The sequence below is a fragment of the Lytechinus variegatus genome, chromosome 5 (assembly GCF_018143015.1).
Source record: "Lytechinus variegatus isolate NC3 chromosome 5, Lvar_3.0, whole genome shotgun sequence".
NCBI lineage: Eukaryota > Metazoa > Echinodermata > Echinoidea > Temnopleuroida > Toxopneustidae > Lytechinus > Lytechinus variegatus.
In genome coordinates, this window is record NC_054744.1 from 37,794,473 (window position 1) to 37,815,818 (window position 21,346).

General features: G+C 35.7%; 1 protein-coding gene across 1 annotated transcript; it reads right to left on the reverse strand.

The window, feature by feature from the left end:
* Positions 1–1,462: 1,462 nt before the first annotated feature.
* On the reverse strand, positions 1,463–16,375 carry LOC121416075 (neuronal acetylcholine receptor subunit alpha-10-like). Its single transcript, XM_041609526.1, has 6 exons — positions 16,067–16,375; positions 6,125–6,264; positions 5,063–5,107; positions 4,441–4,550; positions 2,450–2,985; positions 1,463–2,057 (listed from the first exon to the last, which is right to left on the reverse strand). The coding sequence occupies exons 1-6, from the start codon at positions 16,110–16,112 to the stop codon at positions 1,516–1,518; spliced, it is 1,419 nt and encodes a 472-aa protein (XP_041465460.1). The 5' UTR covers positions 16,113–16,375; the 3' UTR covers positions 1,463–1,515.
* Between the last annotated feature and the right edge of the window lie 4,971 nt (positions 16,376–21,346).

Below are 21,346 nucleotides of genomic sequence, written 5' to 3' on the forward strand. Positions count from 1 at the left end.
ACAGATTCAATCACAGAAGGTATAAGTTAAATCTATGGTAAGAACAGTTTATACACTAAATCAAAACGAAATCGGAACTTGAACAGCTGAATTCAACTTTCATTTTTCACATAGAACAAAAAATTGGGGCGAAATAAAAAGGTAAAATGACTTTCTAAAATCGAATTGATAGGGCAAGTCTTTTGCAAAAATGCCATTCCATTCAAAAAGATTGAAATATAAATTTTGAATATACTGTAATTCTAACCATTATCAACATAATAGTACGTTTCGACATAAGAATGAAACCACACTAAAATTGATTTTATGAACTGACGCTCGCAGTTCAGTGAGATGCATAATTGGTATCATTGTTTTATTTACATTTTAACAGTGTAAAAGAGTAAACAATAAAGAAATATTTTTTATATCAACAAATTTAAAACCGATACTTTGAGAGATACAATTAAAGAAAAAAAGTGAAGCCTTTTATTTTTCTTGAAATCATTCTGAATATTCCTCATGACTTGCCGTATTTTGCTGAAATGATTTTCTTTTTAATTTACAAAAAATGCGTCTTAAAATTTTCATTCCAAACATTTGCGTACTGATGACATGTAAGAGCAAAATAGACGGTTGGAATATGACATAAAATCTCCCTTAGAATATTATAAGCTACCAGAAATTTTCCTACACGTGTTCATGACAATTTTTATAATTCGTATCTTGTACGTGCAAGAAATGAATAACTAAAATATTATTCTGAGGTAATTTTAAGACATTAAACAAACATCTATCATATATATAATTCATCTTTATTTGCCATTTGCCGTTAAATATAACGTTAATAATACATCAAAATAGGCTTAATAAAGACGGAAATAACATGTAAACATTTAAATCGAAAAATATAATTAAAGCCTGGGTCCCTGGCAGGAAAATGTGAAACTAAATGCCAATTGCAGGGCAAAGAAATTGTAGTGTATAAAAAGAACAACATAGGTAACTTAAACAAACATAGCATATTTATATACACGAGTTGACTTTAAGAACAACATTCCAGTCTGATCAAACTTACCAAATTATACACATGACAAGGGAATATTCTTTTTATTTTGACCGATTTATAGCTAATGCTATTACACATGAAATGCATTTTTACCGATGCGTGTCTCTGTTAATAATCTACGGTCTTTTCTCAGAAAATTCATTTTACAAGAAAGGAAAACAAAATACACAATTCAAATTTGTCTTATAGTTACAAAAGAATGTTTCAAATGAATTCGACGGACTGATAAGTGCTCAAAAGGTAAATAAAGACGCAGTAATTATGCAGTTGTAATTATACAGCTGGGTCAATCTTGGCTCGGACGAGCTTACGCTTTTTCATTTTGAACAACCATCGAAATATCCATTTTGATCACTAGCGCATGCGCTAATTGTCATCGTTTAATGAAACAAATGAACTGACCATTACAGCACTGTCATTTCTGCCTTACTAGAACATTATGCAGAAGATAGCTCCGTAAATGGTCTTTAGATTTCGTTGGATGTTGTAAAAGGTTTTGGCTGGCATAAGATGGCAACGGTGCAGATAACGGTGGCAAGCGTAAACACCCACATAAAAAGACGATCAAACACGACTGCGACATACTTCCACTCGGTCATGACATCTTCCTCGGCGTCCTCTTCCTTCTTCTTCTTGACGATGTACTTCAGATTGGTCATTATATCATGGGTCATCGATTCGAACCTCTTGGACACTACCGACGAATCCTCCGACGATTTCTTCTCCGAGTCATCCATGATGGCTACCCCATTCAGGTTGGTAAGAAAGGTATTCTCATAGACGCCAGCGTGTGGCTTGTTCTGCCGTATCTCGTCATCGTTGTCGTCATCACCCATGTTGACAATGAAGCTTCCCATGCACAACATGCGCGCTAAGAAACTGAAGGTGAATTTCTTCATACCTCGTGGCACCCGATGAGTTCCCGGAAGTCGATAATGGAGACTCAGAACGTACACTGTCATCACAGTAGAAAGGGATACCAACACGATGGTACATGCGTAATATTGAGCTGAAAATCAAACAAAAAATATGATACCGTTGGAAGTGGTAGACACTGATAAAACAGTTTGTTTTTATAACAGCATTAACATTTGAAAATTTACTATTAGACATGCTTATTATTTCTTCGTAGATTAACAGTTCTTTCACGAACTCCAGGAATGCCTTTCTTTCCCTTCTACATCCAACATTACTAAGCAATATAAGCATGATGTTCACAAAACAAATTCCGAAGGTATGATTCTTTGTTTCTCTTCCGGGAACACGCATTTTATCCAATGACAGCTCCTTCTTACGGGACTACCTACAAGTCACCAAGGAGTTGTCCAGAAAAGACTTAGACGTTTATGTCTCCGAGACCTAAGGTTGTCTTGCATAACGATAATTGTTTTTTTCTCTTACCTATCAACGGGACAACCTCTGACGTGGGCGGCATCGTTTCAGCTACCAGCAACAAGAAGACGGTGAGTGCCAGGAGAATGGTGATCCCGAGGGTGACCTTTTCTCCCGCGTCGGCAGGCATGAAGAAATCCAACACGGTGATCAATGAGATCAGAACACAAGGTCCGAGAAGGTTGATGAAATAGAAAAGGGCCCTTCTGCGAATAATGACGGTGAACTCAACATCAGGAAAAGGTTCTGGACAGCAACCGTAGAAGAAGAGGTTCCTCTTGACGGGCATACCGACGAGTGTCCACTCGCCATTGTCGATGTAGGCAGAGATGTCGCCGCTGTCGGACCGATTCTTAAGATCAATCTGAAACCCATGATAAGCCCAGGATCCAAACTTTAATCGGCAGTGCTGCTCATCGAAAGGGAAGTAGGTGATGTCTATTTTGCAGGTGCTTTGGTAGATGGCTGGGGCGTTCCAACGGACGATGCCATCGTGAGAAATGGAGGCACTGGTTTGCATCATCCCGCTGAAGCCACTGTCGGCACTGTCATTCAAAGAAGCAAACAGGACGTGACTTTAGTTTGAAAAACTTGGACCACAGTATTAATGTCACAAAAATAATTACATTACGTGGTTAAACTGTTAATATTTCAATTGGGGATTGGGCCTCTGTTCATCTACATGATCAATAAATGTGTACATGTAGGTAAAAGATACATCAAGGCAAAGGATTATTTGTCACCCGAATTTATCCGAATGTCAAACGTAAGTAGAGAGTCGTAAGCTACTAGTATTCTTACTTTAAATTACTTACTTCTTAATTGTGACGAAGGCCTGTAGTTGGTATTTGCTTAATACATAAAGTTATCTTAAATTAATTTAGTAAGGCTATAAATGTATCCAGGGTTTAAAGGACAAGTCCACCCCAACAAACACTTGATTTGAATAAAAAGAGAAATTTCAACAAGCATAACACTTAAAATTTCATCAAAATCGGATGTAAAATAAGAAAGTTATGACATTTCAAAGTTTCGCGTGATTTCACAAACAGTTATAATCATGCACATCTCGGTTGGTATGCAAATGAGGGAACAGATGACATCACTCACTCACTATTTCTTTTGTATTTTATTATATTTTCATTTTCTCGTCATTGCCATGTGAAATGAAGTTTCATTCCTCCCTGAACACGTGGAATTCCATTATTTTAACTGTTTGTGCTTCATGCAATGAGGTCCTAATCATCAAATTCAAAAAAATTGAAATATTGTATAATTCAAACAATAAAAAACAAAAGAAATAGTGAGTGAGTGACATCATCGACTCTCTCATTTGTATGTAACTGGCTCGTTCATATAACTATTTTGTTAAGAATAAGCGAAACTTTGAAATGTCATAACTTTCTTATTTTACATCCGATTTTGATGAAATTTTCAGCGTTATGCTAGTTTGATTTTTCTCTATTGATTCAAATCAACATTTTTCTGAGGTGGACTTGACCTTTAATACTTGTTAACTTTTAAAGGAACTTAAAAGTGAGAGTTAAATACTTGACCCAACCATCATTCCTTAATCCTTATAATCATAACGTTGGTTATCCCTGCTGGAAAGAACACATTGCCACACATTGTGATCAGTGTGTTCACATAGTAGACTATGTGAAATATTATTCACACTGTTAAAATGTTCAAATTGTGTGAATACATTTTCACACTGTGGACACCTCGACAGTGTGCATGGTGTGACTGTTCACAGCGTGGTGGACGCTGTTACTCAACTTTAACAGTGTGAATGTGATTTCACATTGTGTTCCACACTGTGACACACTGTTGCACACTCTCTGGGACAATGTGTTCTTTCCAGTATAGATGGTCTTGTAAAGACAAAACAAACCGATTGAACAATAGAAATACAACATATTCAACGTATTCAATAAACAACTTCATGACTTTACTCCAACCAGAGGTGAAATAAGACAGAGAATTAAAATGATACGTACTTGGAAAATAGAACAATATCTGGTCTCCATATAGTACCAATAGGTACTATCAATACAGATGTGTTACCATAGTCGGCGGGATCCCATACCAGATTACTGTCTGACCATTGCTGTATTAAAAATAATTAAAAAAGATTATGAATATTATGTGTTTAATGGTAGACATCAATCTCAAATATCACTTTCAGCAGATATCAATTGATTTCACTTATACCTATTGAAATGTTGGTGTAGAGTGAAAAATATTTAGGCGTGCTTTTTCTTCTTTAGTATATTTCTAATTTATCAAAATTTCTTGCGGTCTTGCTATTTCTTCTTTTTTCTTTTTTCTTAATCTTCGGTCTCGTGATCAGAGGACATCAGACACAATTATCTGTTAGTACACAGATCAGTGATTAGACATATCAGCATCATATGATTTTTTGTTACTTCAAAGGCTGCAGAGGAATGGGCGAAAGTTTTAGGTTTGCTAAGTGCTTGTGCAGAATAGTCATTCCTTGTCTATTGCATGCATACCACCCCTCACCCTCCTCATTCATCTTTTCTTCCTTCTCTTCTTCTCCTCCTCCTCCTTTTCATTCTTCTTCTTGATTATAATGTAAATTAATCTGTAGTTACTTACCATGCGCATCCATAGGTTAAGAGTGATGACTTGATTTTTCTCATCCTATAAATGGAGAAAACAGAAGCCAACGTATTTTGGTGATTTTCATACCGTTTTTTCTGTACTCTAATTGAAAGATAACCAATTATAAAAACCTCGTTTCCATGTCATTTTTATTGCTTCATTTTTTTCTAGTTCTTCATTTGCTTTTTCACTTCTTTTTCTCCAACGTTCTCCCTTATTTTTTTATTTTGTGCATCTATTTCGTTCTTTTTCCTAAGCATTGTTCTCCTTCTTTCTCCTTCTTGTCTTGTAAACGTCTTTCTCTTCCCTTTTCGTTCTATTCTTCATCATTATTTACCGATTTCCATTGCAACTCGGACTGTAAATCCCCCCCCAAAAAAAAAAAAACACGAATGAATAATGAAAAAAATACTCAAAGTAAATGCACTTGCAAATCGACCATAGAAGGAAGAAATGTATAATTGTTTTAGGGTTTCAACCTCTTTACACTTGCAACCAAAGTCAATATCTGATTTGAGTGTATTTTGTTGACCCCCCCCCCCTCCTCACGAAGGCTTCAATAAACAATAAATAGACCAGCAGATTGAGGCTGGAATTCTAGTCAACTGGCAACTATAATTGCATTAAAAACAATGGAAAACTGTCACTTCTGGAGTGCCACAAGGCTCTGTGATCGACCCGACTCTCTTTCTATTATTCAGATCAGATAAAGTCAAGTACGAGGGTATTTGTTGATGACTGTGTTATTTAAAGAGATATTTCCTAAAGTACGGACCATCACATTCTTCAACAGGATCGCCAGCAACTATCCGATTTTTAATATGAAGAAGTGTGCAGTTCCACCAATAATTCGAAAACGTGTGCCTGGCTTCTATGATTACTCTCTCTGCAATGATCTTATACCAAGAGCAAGTGAATACAAATACATATTTGTGACGATCACTGCTGATTTACGTTGGAGTAAGCATTGCCAGAACATCAGACACAAAGCAAGTTGTACTTAATGTAACTTTATACAACACATGTCACTATTCCTGATGAGTCTCTGACCCTTACCATATCAATGATCTGTTGTATGGCTGCTCCGATTAAAACATCTATGGGGTCTGATGATTTAGCTACAGGTCTGATGATGTTGCTGTAGTTGGAAAATTTGTCGTTTAATAATCTGTATTCATCTTGAGTACCGTACACACCTGTAAAACGATATATTGGCAGAAAATTAATTCAAAAGAAGACTGAGAATCATTCATTCATGAAAGTTAATCTGTGATGAGAATCACTCATATTTATATCATATGTGGCTCTGATTCATTTAAGTTACACTTTGTCACAAAGAATGGCATGTCAGTGGTACATTTTTCTGTCGGTGGTTATTTACCTGAATCAAGAAGAAGCATAAATGCCCAATATCAAACAAAAGGACGACAGTTATCTATCATCTCCGAGTGACTTGGAAATGAGGATTAAAAACCTTACTAAAAAGTTGGATCACTGGGTTTCAAACCCGATTAAACGCTACGTATGACCTCCGCTCTTTCAAATGATCTATCGTACATCATTATAAAGTTTCATTTTGGGGTTATTATTATTATTATCACTATTATTATTGTCACCATATATCAGGTCATTCTCTCTCTCTTTCTTAATTTAGAAAATATCCATAATATTGGTCCATTTATTGTCATATTTTGATTCCATGCAAAACAATGTATTGTATTGGAATACCACCACAAACTTGGCAATATAATAATAGTGACAATGGAAATGAAGATTTTAATGTTTATTATTATTATTATAATTTTTTAATCCATCAACAGCTCAAAAACATTTTGGTAAAATATTTGCTTTGTAAAATATTCTGGAAGTCAATAATTTCCATTTTCACTTTGATTTTGTATAGTAGTCCTGTTTGAATAATAAAGTAACTATTATTTTGAGCAATGTTGATCTCTTCTGCATTTTACGATCATTCCCATTCGATCTACTTTGATTACCGTCGTTGCTCGAAATAGCTAACAGTAGGCAAATAAGTAATTATCCCGACTATGGCGCCGAATTAGTGTATGAAACTGAGATGTGTTTACACACACCTTGATCAACAGTAGCAATGAGCCATACAGATATCATTCTTAGGGGCCCATTTACATTTGGTTTGATAACTGTGTTAACTATTTGAACGAAGCACACCATAATACATCTTAATGGTTCACACGTACACTGTAAAAACTACGGTGTTAAAACTGACACCAGTTGGTGTTAATAGAGGACCACACCCTGAGGTGTTAAAATTGCACCCTAGAGATTAAACATAACACCAAAGAGTGTGAATGTAACAAGAAACGGTGTTGTAATAACACCTATAGGTGTAAAACTTACACCACCAATTTAACACCGGTGTAAAATAACTGGTGTGGTCCTCTATGTACACCGGTTAACACCACATTTTTGCTGTGTACTAAGACAAGCGGGCTCTATAGGATTGAGCAAAACGGCGCTGGTCAAATAAATTCGTTTAAGAGTTATCTGTATACAGATCAAATGCAAATCGAAATCATTCCAATTGATTTTTCATCTCCACGAAATGTCCCTTTTTGTTCACCCAAAATGTATTTTCAATTTGCTTAGAGGTTTTTTTTTTTTTATTTGGGTCTTAGGTCTCTAGTCTGAATTTCGTTTTCACATGGATTAAGATGACTTGGTTCATATGGAGCGTTGTGGCCCAGTTGATTAGATTTCTGATTTGTAAAAAAGAGTCGTTGGTTCGAATTCCAGCCATGGCGTAATATCCTTCAGCAAGAAATTCATCCACATCGTGCTGCACTCAACCCAGGTGAGGTGAATGGGTACCCGGCAGGATTACTTCATTGAATGCATGAGCACTAAAAGGCAGCTCGAGCTAAAGCCGGGGTAATTATAGTAATAATAATGCGCCTCGGAATAGAATATTTCTAGATAGATGGCGCTTTATAAAATTAATGCCTATTATTAATATTGTTATTATTATCATTTTCATTATTATTATTATTATCATCATCATCACTATTATTTTTAATATTATTATCATTATCATATTATTGAGACAGTTTGTTTTGAGACAATGCGCTGCTTTTACTATCCAGTGAGAAAGTGGCCACACCCTCCCCCGTCACGGAAACAATCTGATATTGATTACCTTGTTGGAAAGAAGTGATGAGATTAATGTACTTTCGACATGATAGTGCATCGATTTTAATAATCACATCGTTATGCAACGCCTGTGTAATTAGATTAATGCAACTTGTCCATCGAGACTAATGGAATATAGTCTGTCACTCGAAACCATGCAGGCAAGCATATAAATATTGAATGTGATGATGGAGGGCGATACCCGTGAATTAAAATGCAAAAAGCCGCGCAAAATGTATTAATTAAGATAGGAGTCTAACAATGACGCTTTATCATATTCAGGCTAAATGACATCATTATGGTTGTCATGGTGCTAGGCTATGCTTAATTTTTATGATTAAAATTGGGGACGATGACAAACGTCTAATACAAAAACACTTTGAACAAAAACTTTTTGAAACAGTTTTATTACTGTCTACTGAAATCTAGTTACTGCGGCATTTTCTCCAACGAAAGTCTAATTTTTATTTGCTCTGTTTTTTTGTTTAGTTTTTACTGTTAAGATTGTATTTTGTTGCAAAATCTTTGCCTATTGGGATAAGTCTTTCATCCAGATTTCAAATGTATCCTTTTGAGTATCAAACATGGGTCACGGACAATAATTTTGGAAATTGATATTCGGGTTTGGAAATGTCTCCACATATTCAAACAAGGTAAATTACATTTCCATATAACATACATACAAAAAAGGAATAGTTTCTACCTTTGGCAGGAACTAAAGAATCACCAGAAAACATACTAATATGATGAGGAGAAGGTCCTGGTATTATGTATTGGAATGTATATAGATCCAAATAAATGATCATAAGTGAAACACAAATTATAATTTTGGTAGAGGCACCTATTGGTCATGAATGTGGTTTTACCAGCGATTCATAATTATAAAACGGACCGAGGGAGAACGAAAATAAAAATGGAAAGCCGGAATGGGGAGTAACGAAAATACACGAGATTATTTTATGCGAAAGGAATGTCAATGCAAACTGACAGCATCACCACTAAAGCGCCAAAATGACCATTTAATTGGGCTTCTATCAATTGCATTGGCCAATATATTTTATTAATAGGCCAATTTCAACCGTATTTATTCAGTGTAGCTATTCTATCATGCTTATGTAACCGTGGTAACAACTCCATTAGTGAAATCAACTATAATGCTTAACACGGCGATAATTTGGACGCAATAATTTTTCTGATATATTTCGTTTAATTTGGTTAATTTGGATCGTATGATCCAAAAGCGGTCTTGATTATCAGTGTATATTAAGTGGGGTTAATACCGGTGGTCCGGATACCAGTAGAAATGCGGAAGTTTGTTTTGAGTACACTGCTTTGATTAATAAGAGTTTTTCTACGTTAATGAGTGAATGCCGTAAAACTTCAATCCGCGATTTTTTTTAAACGTTTAGCGATGCATTTTGGTCAGCATGATTTACCTGTGCAATAGCGGAGCAAGTTTATTACGGTCCGATGAATGATAAACATTAAAGATAATATTGATTATATTAAACGGCTTTTTCATGGGATACTAAAAATATTCCACTTGTTAGGGCCATAATTCATAATACATCCATAATTCATTCATTATTACCTAACTCGTAGAATATTTCTACTATCTATTTCTGAGCCATAATGTAGTATAATATGATATAGTTTCATATCGTCCACATTGATTAATCGTTTGCCTGTACCGTAAAATAAATAATAATTTGTTTGGCACATGAAATAATAATCATGTTGCAATGTCACTGTTAACTGTCATTGTGAATTTATGTATCGCCTATATTATCAAGGTCTATTACATTACAGAGTTCTATCGCTTTCTTGCATACAGTAAGCTAACATTTTCAGTCGACGGGATGATGCCCATGATTGATAATGATTATGTCTGAAAAGGGAGAGTAGGGATGAGGAGGAGAGTCTGAAAGGAATTGGGGCCGGATACTGTGCATGCATCATATGTGCATGCTGTTTGTCAACAGTGAGAGTAAATAGTCAAAATTGTTAATCCGAATGTACTTCAAGAATTTCAAGAGCAATCGATCCGGATCTTGGCAAGAGTAGATCTATTAAGCCAACATAACAATACATGACACGGAGAACGACGTATGAAGGAGATATTTCACATTTGGAGATATAGCAATGAGGGAATAAAAATACTTCGTCAAACGTGCCAAACTTTTTTTCTTAATCATTTTTTCTTAATAGAAATGGTTTATTGAGAAACAAAAAAAAATCATTCGCGGCCCAAAGGCCGAATTACAGATTTCAGACATAACATGATAAAAGCAAATACACAAATATACATAAAAATTACAACATAATGAAAAACGGGAATTAGAAACACAATTCCAAAATACATAAAAAAATTTATAATAACATGCCTGAGGTAAATGATACATACATACGTCATAATGAAATCAATCATCATTGTAATACAATCATTCTTTATTATTCAATTCATTCTCAATTAATCTAAAATTTCATTAATGTCATTTTCATCATTACTATTAATATCATATTACTATCACTTTCATTATTCACATTATTATCGTCAAAAGTTAAGTGTTACATATAAAGAATCATTGACGCTTTGTAAAAAGATGTTCGTTCATAATTTACCACTGGTTTACACATTATTACAATGTGAGTAGTTATAGGTCATACATTGTGTAGGACGGCTAACAAATGCATTTAAATTCTAGAAGGCTTGGCAATTAAAAAAAAATCATGTGACTCGTACATTATTGACATATAAGAACAAGTAGCAAACGTGCGTTAATGTAGTTGTTATGAACATGAAAAAGGTTTAAACGAAAAAGAGAGAAAAATCTAAGCTCAGTTGGTACTTGAAAAGTAATTATCTGAAAGCAAAGTAATCAAAATCTTGACAAAAATTATGAGAATTTTCAGTTACATAGAATTCAATAAGTCAATAAGGTAAGGGATGGCACTTTGTTGAAGTCTTTTAGTCCTTCATCTTCAGTTGTCGCCTGACCCTACTGTTTCTACAAGGGTTCTTATGTTCTTTAATAGTAGGAGTCATCCAGGGTTTACCACAGCTGTGCATCTTTACAACTCGTGTCGGTGAGAAACGATCAATCATACCATTCATCATTTTGTAGAACAGGTCAGTCTTTTCATTGACAGATGATGTATCGAGGACCGGAGACCAATCACAGCCCGTGAAAAAAAGATCCGAATTCTTGCAGTCTTAAATCTGGCAATGGTCTTGTGACTCTACTTTATTATGATGGTTACATGGTATGGTAGGAGTCCAGAGAACAGCATTGTGATCACATGCACCAAGAGGGCATGTGATCAGCGGCTCTCGGTATTGGACAGAAAAGTTCGTTATAATTTCGTCAAAGGTTCTGTCTTCTCTTATTGGTTTATTCACCACCTGCTTGAATCTTCTATCCCGCAGGAGTGGGGACAAGTCTAGTTGATTAAAGTTCCCCATCACAGCAACACCAGCATCATAGTAACTGCTTCTTATACTTCTTCTTCTTCTCATGTTGGTTTTAGTGTCGAATAGTCATAAGGATCTGGTCTATGGTATCTTGAAGATGATCAACCATAAGTAAAGGGGCTAGGTTGTAGACAACAGCTACAACAATTTGCGAGATCAAGCGTGGGAGCCGTTCTTGTCTGATTTTCACCCAAATTACTTCATGATCATGAGGCACATCAACCAAAAATCGTTCTGGTTTTAGGTAATTTTTCATGTAGAGTCCAACTCCACCTCCCTATCTGTCACGCCTTGAATTCGTAAAACGCACGAAGTTCGGTAGAGACACTAGATTTGGTGGCATGTCTGTATGAAACCATGGATCCATGATGAAACCAAGTTTTAGAAATTGCTGCCACTCCTATATTCTCCTGGGTCGTAACCTCTTCCAATTCATCTAGCTTGTTGTTTAGAGATCTGGCATTGCACAGATAAGAATTTAGGTAGATTCGGTGCGTTCAGAATTCCTACATGTGCCATTCTTCTCAATGCTACTGAAGTGGCGTCGTGTTCTAGTGGTTCTTACTCAAACAGAGGGACGTGGGTTCGAATCTTAGCCATGCGTGTTTTCCTTCAGTAAGAAATTTATCCACACTGTGCTGCACTCGACCCAGGTGAGGGGAATGGGTACCCGGCAGGATTAATTCCTTGAATGCTTGAGCGCCTAGGCAGCCCAACTAAGGCCGGGGTAATAATAGCAGGGCCCGCTGGGAGAACAGTACTGTTTTCGGAACAGAAGTTGCTACCCCGGGTAAATCTACCGCTATTATCATTACTATCATTATTATCATTATTACTATTATTGTTTTATAGCTGAAAGTCCTTGGTCGGATAAATAGAGGAGGATCGATCTGCTTTCTATTCGAGGATACGAGGTAGCAGTCCATATTGACCGGTGAGTCTTTCTTCCTGCGCGACGACCTCGTTTGCGGGCACATCCAAGAATCTGTATGGTGGAAAACAAGTCTTGGTCCAAACGAGGTCTTGGTTGGGGTAGGTTTCGAAACATTAATGAATAGCATTAGTAAATAGCAAATCGATCTATTGTCCGGAGGGTGGCTATTGTCCATTATACATGGCCATGGCATTCCCGGAGACAACAATGCCGGCTAAAAATCAATATCATGGGTCCGAACCGTCCGAACTGGGCGTTGTGGCGTGCGCCTGTAATCCAAGCAATGTGGGGAAGTTACAAATTGATGCAGAGGTTCGAGGTTCGAGCCCTGGTCACGTCTTTCGGATGGTGACGTTATATGTCGGTCCCAGACGTAGATAATCATATCTGATTGATACACGTCTGACAAAACTCAAATACACACACACGCACACCCTCATAAACGATGTGTTATATACATAGTTACAGTGCTAACGAATGTTTATTAAAGGACAAGTCCACCCCAACAAAAACTTGATTTGAATAAAAAGAGAAAAATTCAACAAGCATAACACTGAAAATTTCATCAAAATCGGATGTAAAATAAGAAAGTTATGGCATTTTAAAGTTTCGCTTCATTTCACAAAACACACTATATGCACATCTCGGTCGGTATGCAAATAAGGAACTGATGACATCACTCATTCAATATTTCTTTTGTATTTTATTATATGAAATATGAAATATTTTTATTTTCTCGTCATTGTCATGTAAAATGAAGTTCCATTCCTCCCTGAACACATGGAATTCCATTATTTTAACATTTTGTGCTTCAGGCAAGGAGGTCCTAATCGACAAATTCTTAACTGAAATTGAAATATTGTATAATTCAAACAATAAAAAAAATTAAAGAAATAGTGAGTGAGTGATGTCATCGACTCTCTCATTTTGATGTATCTGGCTCGTTTATATAACTATTTTGTTAAGAATAAGCGAAACCTTGAAAAGTCATAGCTTTCTTATTTTACATCCGATTTTGATGAAATTTTCAGCATTGTGCTTGTCTGATTTTTCTTTATTGATTCAAAACAACATTTTTCTGAGGTGGACTTGACCTTTAAATATGTTACTGTACATTCTGGGTACACTCACAACACCGACTCAGCAGAAAATGGATATAAATTCACAAAAATTTCACAAATAGGATAGTTAGTATCCATAAAGTCCAATGAACATCAATGTATGATCCGAAATTAAAAGTCCAAACAAAATAGACAAAAACGCAGGAAAAATATAACGAAGGCAAGAGAATCTACAAAAAAGCAGTGCTAGCTTCTAAACAGCGCCGACTTGACGATAAAGACGAAAGCAAACAGCATAATTGTACAAACATACTAGAAATATTAATAAAATGTTGGAGTTAACGGTGTATCTCATAAAATTGCACATTTGGGAACGAGATTATTGAAAGTGTGAGATAATAGAAACTGGTCACCCTATACTCCCCTATATATAAGTAATACACCGAGATGTTTTGAAAGAGGTTATTTACTCCAAAAGATTTCAGCCATGAATCCATTGAAAGGATTTCCAAAAACAGTTCGCTCATGGGCATCAAACGGGTTGTATGGACCATTATTCTTCTTTTTTATATCTATACAAGGATTCTGTTTGTTGTTCTTGTCTTTTTTATTTTACTGGGCTAATGTAGGTTTTCCGTAATTCGATCCGACTGGTTTCACTTTGATCTGTCCAAGACTGCATAAGACACATCAAAACGCTCTTTAATTTTTTCATTCAATGCTCTTTACTATATGAGCCTTGCAGAATTTGTTTAGCAGGTCCAAATTTCCAGTTCGGTTAAGTCGATATTGAATTATGGTAATCAGGATTTATTAGTAACTAACACTATAAGAAATGATGAATCACCTAGTTACACTGTGAAAAAAAAGAGTAAATTTACGTTGGTCATTTTGTTGTTGGGTATATACGTTGGTTATTGTTTTGTTGGGCATTATGTGCCCAATACTTAGGCAAATTTTTACTCTGCCGCTGCCAAAATACAGATGTCCAATTGTTGGGCTAGTAATTGCCCTGCTGAGTGGTAAATGTTGCGAAACTTTACGATCACGAGTTGCGCTTGCAGCATGCTACACACGGTCGATAAGATATGGAGGAGCTTCTAGATGACTGGGGGCTGGGGAGCCTCGCTGAATCTTTCATAGATGAGTTGCTTAAACGTTTTTTTTAATTTTTTTATTTTGGACTTTACGTTAAGCATAATTTGTAAGGAATTTGTCAGAATAGGCCTACATACATCTGACGCTGTTTTGTTTTTGCTTCACTCACTTGAGATATGCACTTGCACTTGTATGCAGCGTTATTGTGCATGCAAAGCACTTTCGGATAAGGTCTCCGGATCGACACGGACCAGGTACACGAAGTGAGTGTAGGCCTTGCCCAGATGTTGGGTTAATAACTTTATTAAAAAGTTGGGCAAATTAATGTCCCCCAAAATGTAGTTCAAAATATTACCCAACAGTTGGGCACATTAATGCCCCAACAACGTTGGGTAAAATATTGCCCAGTAGTTGGTAGGGTTGACTATCGGCCCAACGTTGGGCAAAATATTGGGTAAAATATTGCCCAATTTTTTCACAGTGTACTATTGAAATAATCTGTATGAGCCTTGCAGAATTTGTTTACCAGGTCCAAATTTCCAGTTCGGTTTAGTCGATATTAAATTATGGTAATCAGGGTTTATTAGCAACTAACAATCTATAAGAAATTATGAATCACCTAGTAATCATTAAAATATTTTTTTACAATTAATGAATAAGTAGTAGTCTATTACCAGAGTATTAATTCATATAAATCTAATATAATATGAATAATAAAACAGTTAGAGAACATTGTTTTAAATATCATGTCCAGTTCCTTTAATCAATTTTTCAAATTGTAGTCGAAATATAGCAAAATTCCGGCCTAAAAATAATTCCCTCTATGGCAAAAGCCCAAGATCAATTATTTATATTTTTTCTGATATAGAAATAAGACCAATGCTATCTGAGAATAATAAAAATCAAATAAAATGTAAAAATAGTCTATAAGCCAAAATAAAAAGTAAATACAGAAAAAAAATCACGTTGCTATTTTACTTCGATAGATCTCAAGTGGAAAAAAATGATACTTCTTAAAAATACTTTAAGTTGCAATTCAACTATTTATTCTGAATGTCATTAAAACGGATATCTTTTATCCGTTCTTGAGTAAATCAAACAAAGTTGATTACATCTATTGTACATGATCTATAGCATATTTTCATAATATCTGCTATTTCGAATTCAAGGAACATTAACTAATAACATAGTTTGATTTATCAGAGTAATACGGAATTGATGGGATAAGAGTTACGATCAGACAAACTGCATCAAACTATACTTACCGGCTAAACACGCTAACATGCATAGAATAATCCCCACCGACGCCATTTCTGTTGATTTCTGTTCCTTTACACTCTCTTTCCCGCAGAAGTCTTTGTATCATCAAATTCCACTTTCTCACAAAATAGTAAAACTCTCGTTCTTTGTAGAATCCCAGATGTTGATGAATGTCAAGTAGAAATTAATTCAATAAAGAAAATTTCGTGATAACAGTTGTTAGAAAGTTAGAATTTTGTGTATAACCTAAATCGCTGGATGCATGCTAAGCTGACAAATTTTCGACTCGAACTCGTAGCGATCGATCATTTTCACTTTGGTTGTCAGCGCGTGCCGAGTTAGTAAGTGCGCATGCGTGTATCAATGAACAGCAAAATGGTAGAAGTACTCGACTTGGAGGGGGAGAGAATACCTTGTCGGGTGTGTACTTTACAAAATCGATATTATTAGATGAAGGGGATTGGAATGTATTATGCCCAAGATTATTTAATTCAAGCGTACAAGGGCGTAGGATTTTTTTTACACGTGACTAATCTTATGATACAATAAGATTAGATAACACGAAAATAAATCAAATGAACCAAAACTTTTAAAATGACGTAATGAAATAGGGTGAGCTATAGTGATGGTTAGCTAGTTTCCCAGTGAATAATGAAATAAAATTGAAAATTTTCATTGCTTTCTTTTATATCTGGGATACATATTTCTATGCAATGTTTATTTGAATGTGTCATTTATTTAGTAGAATACTCACTGTAAGAAGGAAAAAATACAATTAATTTTACATTTATTGGTTGATTAACAAAGCAGAATATGATTAGCAGAAATGAAAAAAACACTGCAAAGCATCGTTTTTTTTCAAGCACCTTGAATTGAAAAAAACTGATAAAAATGTATGAAATGCAAATTCTAATTAATGTAGCATAGAATATTCAATAATACTAATGGAGTAAAGCTTTGAGCTACACTGTATGCGAAAAAAAATCAATCTGGACTCTATGATAACGGATTTCAATCTACAGTAAACTTTATTCGGTTTCGGGTTTGAACCCCCCCCCCCCCCATATCCCACCATTTTAATTCGTTTAAATAGCATCAGTACATACTTTTGGGGGCACTTTTTACTGACCAGTGGCCCACCTCTCTATTCTCCCAGTCACAGGCAAATAATCCTGTAACCTCTTCTTAAGAATAACCAAAGTGTCAGTGATTTATTCGCGGCGCCCTGTTTGTACTCATTCCCCAACCAACAGTACATCGGAGAAATCTACTGCACACATTCAAACGACATAAGACACAAGTATATTTACTGAAAGGAACCACACAGGGGTGACTATACCCGATCAATTATTAGTCATGTAGGATGGAGAAGGGGAGGTTTAATAATCAATACAGGCGCAGATTAAGAACCATACATATGATTTAACAGCTTGCCCTGTTTATCGACTGATTTTCTGTGTAAAATTGACGTTCCTATATATACATAATATAAGGGTCCAGTACGAAGTCACCACATACCACTAAGTGATGAATGGGTGTGTATTTCTCATCCAGATGAGTGGAGGCAATGGTCATGAGGGTGTTACGTAACAAAACGAATATAGTTAATTGATCACTGTAGAGGGCCAGATGTAGATTTTGAAATATTTCAAGTAGAATTTTCATTTCTAACAATGTCTCAGGAATGCCAAAATCTTCTAGTACATCCTTTGTTCATTGAACATTGAAATGATCTGCAGGGCGGGGCTGATGTTCCGCATGGACATACTGTAAATACCTAACACCTTCGGTCCATGCATCGTACTTGTGATTTATCTCTACAAATACAAATTTATTATTCAAATTTCTTATGTTTTTGTGTAATACATCGCGGGGTTAAGATATGAGGTTTGCAAAATACAATTTATATCCATAGAAATATATATTACTCTTTATTATTTTAATATTATCTTATCATTTACGACAATTATTGTTGGTGAAGCTTAGAGGTATTAATGTCATTTTGCATTACGCCTATTTTGATTAAAAGCGACATACAAAGAAGAGCGAATTTAGTTGTGGTTTAGTAGAAACCAACTGATATTAGAACTATAGTTCACAACAAATATGCTGGAAATTAGTGCATTTTTCTCTTATTGAAGAAGTAACTTCGTTTTATTGTCGGTTTTAACGAAATATTTCAATATCTGAGTATGTATTGAGTAATGACAGCGTTGCTCAAAAAAATATCACAAATGCAGCCAGCTAATGGGTTTTAAAATCGAATTGTTCAAATCATGTTGGGCGTGTTATTGTGTGGCATATTTGGTGATATTAAATGGACTCAATTCAGCGTGTTTAAAAGCAATAAGTTGGTGCAATGAATTTCGATTATCATCTGATGAAATAAAAACAAACATCGTAGTTATTACCAAAAAAATATTCGACAACTTAATATATTATTGTCATGTTTCCATGATCTAACATAAAATTCCAAACTACGAAATATGATACTGGTGATGATGATGATGATGGTGGTAGTGGTGGTGGTGGTGGCGGTGATGATAATAATGATGATGAGGAGGAGGAGGATGAGGATGTAGATGATGATGATGATGGTGGTGGTGGTGGTGTTCATTATCATGATGATTGTTATGATAATAATGATAATGGTGGTGATGATGACGATGGTGGTGGTAATGATGATGACGACGACGATGACGATGATGATAAAATGATAATGAGGAGGTGAAAGGTAAATATGGCAATCATTCTAATGACATTATAATAGTGATAATATTGATTATAAAGATTATAATCATAATAATGACGATTTTAATAACATTTACTACTCATACTCGTAACAATAATAATGATAGTAATGTTACTGATGAAGAGACTATTTAATAAAAAAAATAAACTTATAATTAAAGTATGATTTTGAAGATGGTATAAAGATCATATTTATGCACATAAAGATCACACATTAAACCTGTTTTCTATCTTGTATACACATCCCCTATATACTGAGTATACGTGAGCGCCCCCTGCTCACGTTTGAGAGACATAGGGAATACAATTTTTTTGTACTCCTGAGACGCCCTCGAAATGCACCTCGAGCGGGCTTGTCAGGATAACGTATTAATTCAGGGCAGGAGAGGTGGTCTTGCACAATTTCCTGATAACTTTTCTTTCCTTTCTTTCTTTTACTTTCGAACTGACATAATTTGAACAAAGAAATTATCATGTTTTGGAAAACAACAACAACAACCCCTCCCTAGTCTGCTGTGCAAACCCTTCACTCGAGATAAGGGTGTGAATGTGCCTGCAGACTACTTCCTCCCCTGCCACCTTGCAACATGCAGCAAGGTAGTCTATACTTTAAGAAAGAACAGAGACGATAAGATGTGGTAGAATTAGAGAAAAGTTTTTAAGGCTTGATCGAGCATACTGAAAGATGTCAAATCATACAGCAGTAAATTCGCGACTGAAATACCATACACAGAAACAAAATGAAAGGTAAAATCACACTGGTGCCCGTGATGTGACAAAAAAAAATAATTCGGAGATTCACCATTGTCATCTTGCAGTCAAGGCAACGAATCTTTTACAGTGCGCTTCCTCCATCTTCAGCGCATTGATTTCTTTGAAAGGTGAGTTTCACAATCTATATGCCCATGAACAGACGTGTTTTCACGATTGTTTCAGAAATGAATTTTGAATTTTCTTCTTTTTTTTTGTTACTGACGAGAGTGTGACTATACCTTTATTTTTTTTAGAGCTACGCTACTTTTAAATCTACTATTTTTTATTTTACGGCATTTACAAAAGCAATTGTGATTTTTTTTCATTCCTTAGGGCCTATACCGAATCAGACTATTTCTATTTCTTTTATTGCAAAACCTCGACTGTTGGTGGTGAGGCTCTTTTCAGATTTTCCTGTTTTGGAACCGGAGATTCGCCATTGTCATCTTGCAGTCACGGCAACACGTCTTTTAGATGCATCTTTTACACAGCGCTTCCTCCATCTTCAGCGCATTGATTTTCTTCCAATGAAAATTGAGTTTCACAATCTGTCTGCCCAGGGGCGTAGCTAGGACTTTTCCAGTGGGGGATGTAGAGGCCCTCATTACCGACAAATATCGGTACCGAATACCGACGTCTGGAGAACATGTGTCATGCTAAAGTAACTCATTCACATTTTATTTCGTCATACACAGGGGCAGGTCCAGCTTTAATCATAGGGCTGAGGCGCGAAAAATATTGTTAATCACATTTTCCCACATTACGGCCGCTAAAGTCTTTTTTAGGGTCAGTCTTAACTAAATTTTTATTCTTAGAAACATAGATATTTAGACCTGAAAATTTAGTATTTTGAGCATTCGCATCTAACTAGAGGATCCAGGCGAGCACGAAGCGCGAGCTGAAATTTTCGATATGACATGTCAAAGAGAGTTCGCAGTGATCCATAAACAGAATACATACAGTATCTCACCAGTCCCAGCATGCGAGCGCGAAGAGCGAGCTGGAAATGTGTATATTTTGACCTAAAAATTATATTGTAGCCATAAAGAGAATGGGTATATCGACCAAACAATCGATGCCAGCGCGAAGCACGAGCTGACATTTACACATGTTTTTATAAAAAGATAAAACTCAGATTCTGCATATGTAGGCCTAAATGAGCCTATTACTATGTAGCCTATCTTAATAAACATAATGCGAGCGCGAATCGCGAGGTGAAATTTTTATATACTGACCAGAAAGGGAAATAAAATTAAGCACTGTCCAATATGAATGAAACTGTCGATAGGATATCGATCTCATTAAATATATGATGCGAGCGCGAAGCGCGAGCTGGAAAATCTTTTAGATTTAGACCTCAAACCGGGACATTCTAATCACTGTCGGTAGCAAAGCTAACAACTTTTGATATTGTAATCACGGTCGGTACAGAGAGCTCCCCACGTTCGCATTGCGGGGAAAAAATATACAATTTAACGATGAAAGTATGCAATTTGACATATATCGATCGACAAATATAAAAACAGAGAGTCAAAAGGGGCCTTAGCTTTCGATCCTAGCAGAATATTAGGCCCCTTTTGACTCTCTTATTTACTCCATTGGCTCTTTTTTTTAGATAAGCAGTTTTCAGCAGCTTCTTTTTGCCAAATATAAAAACAGAGCGAGAACAGACCTCAGTCCAACAGTCCTGCGCTTGTGTACTTGACAGTTTATCATATTTTCGACATCTCAGACTCCGCATATCTAATTACCTTATCAAAACCTTGTCTTCACTGTCCCCT

Excerpts from the sequence above, each read along its gene's own strand:
- LOC121416075 (XM_041609526.1), bottom strand. The coding sequence starts at position 16,112 with ATGGCGTCGGTGGGGATTATTCTATGCATGTTAGCGTGTTTAGCCG. Across the intron at positions 5,108-6,124 it reads TACAACAGATCATTGATATG|GATGAGAAAAATCAAGTCAT; the intron begins GTAAGGGTCAGA and ends CTCCATTTATAG. Across the intron at positions 2,986-4,440 it reads GATATTGTTCTATTTTCCAA|TGCCGACAGTGGCTTCAGCG; the intron begins GTACGTATCATT and ends TTTGAATGACAG.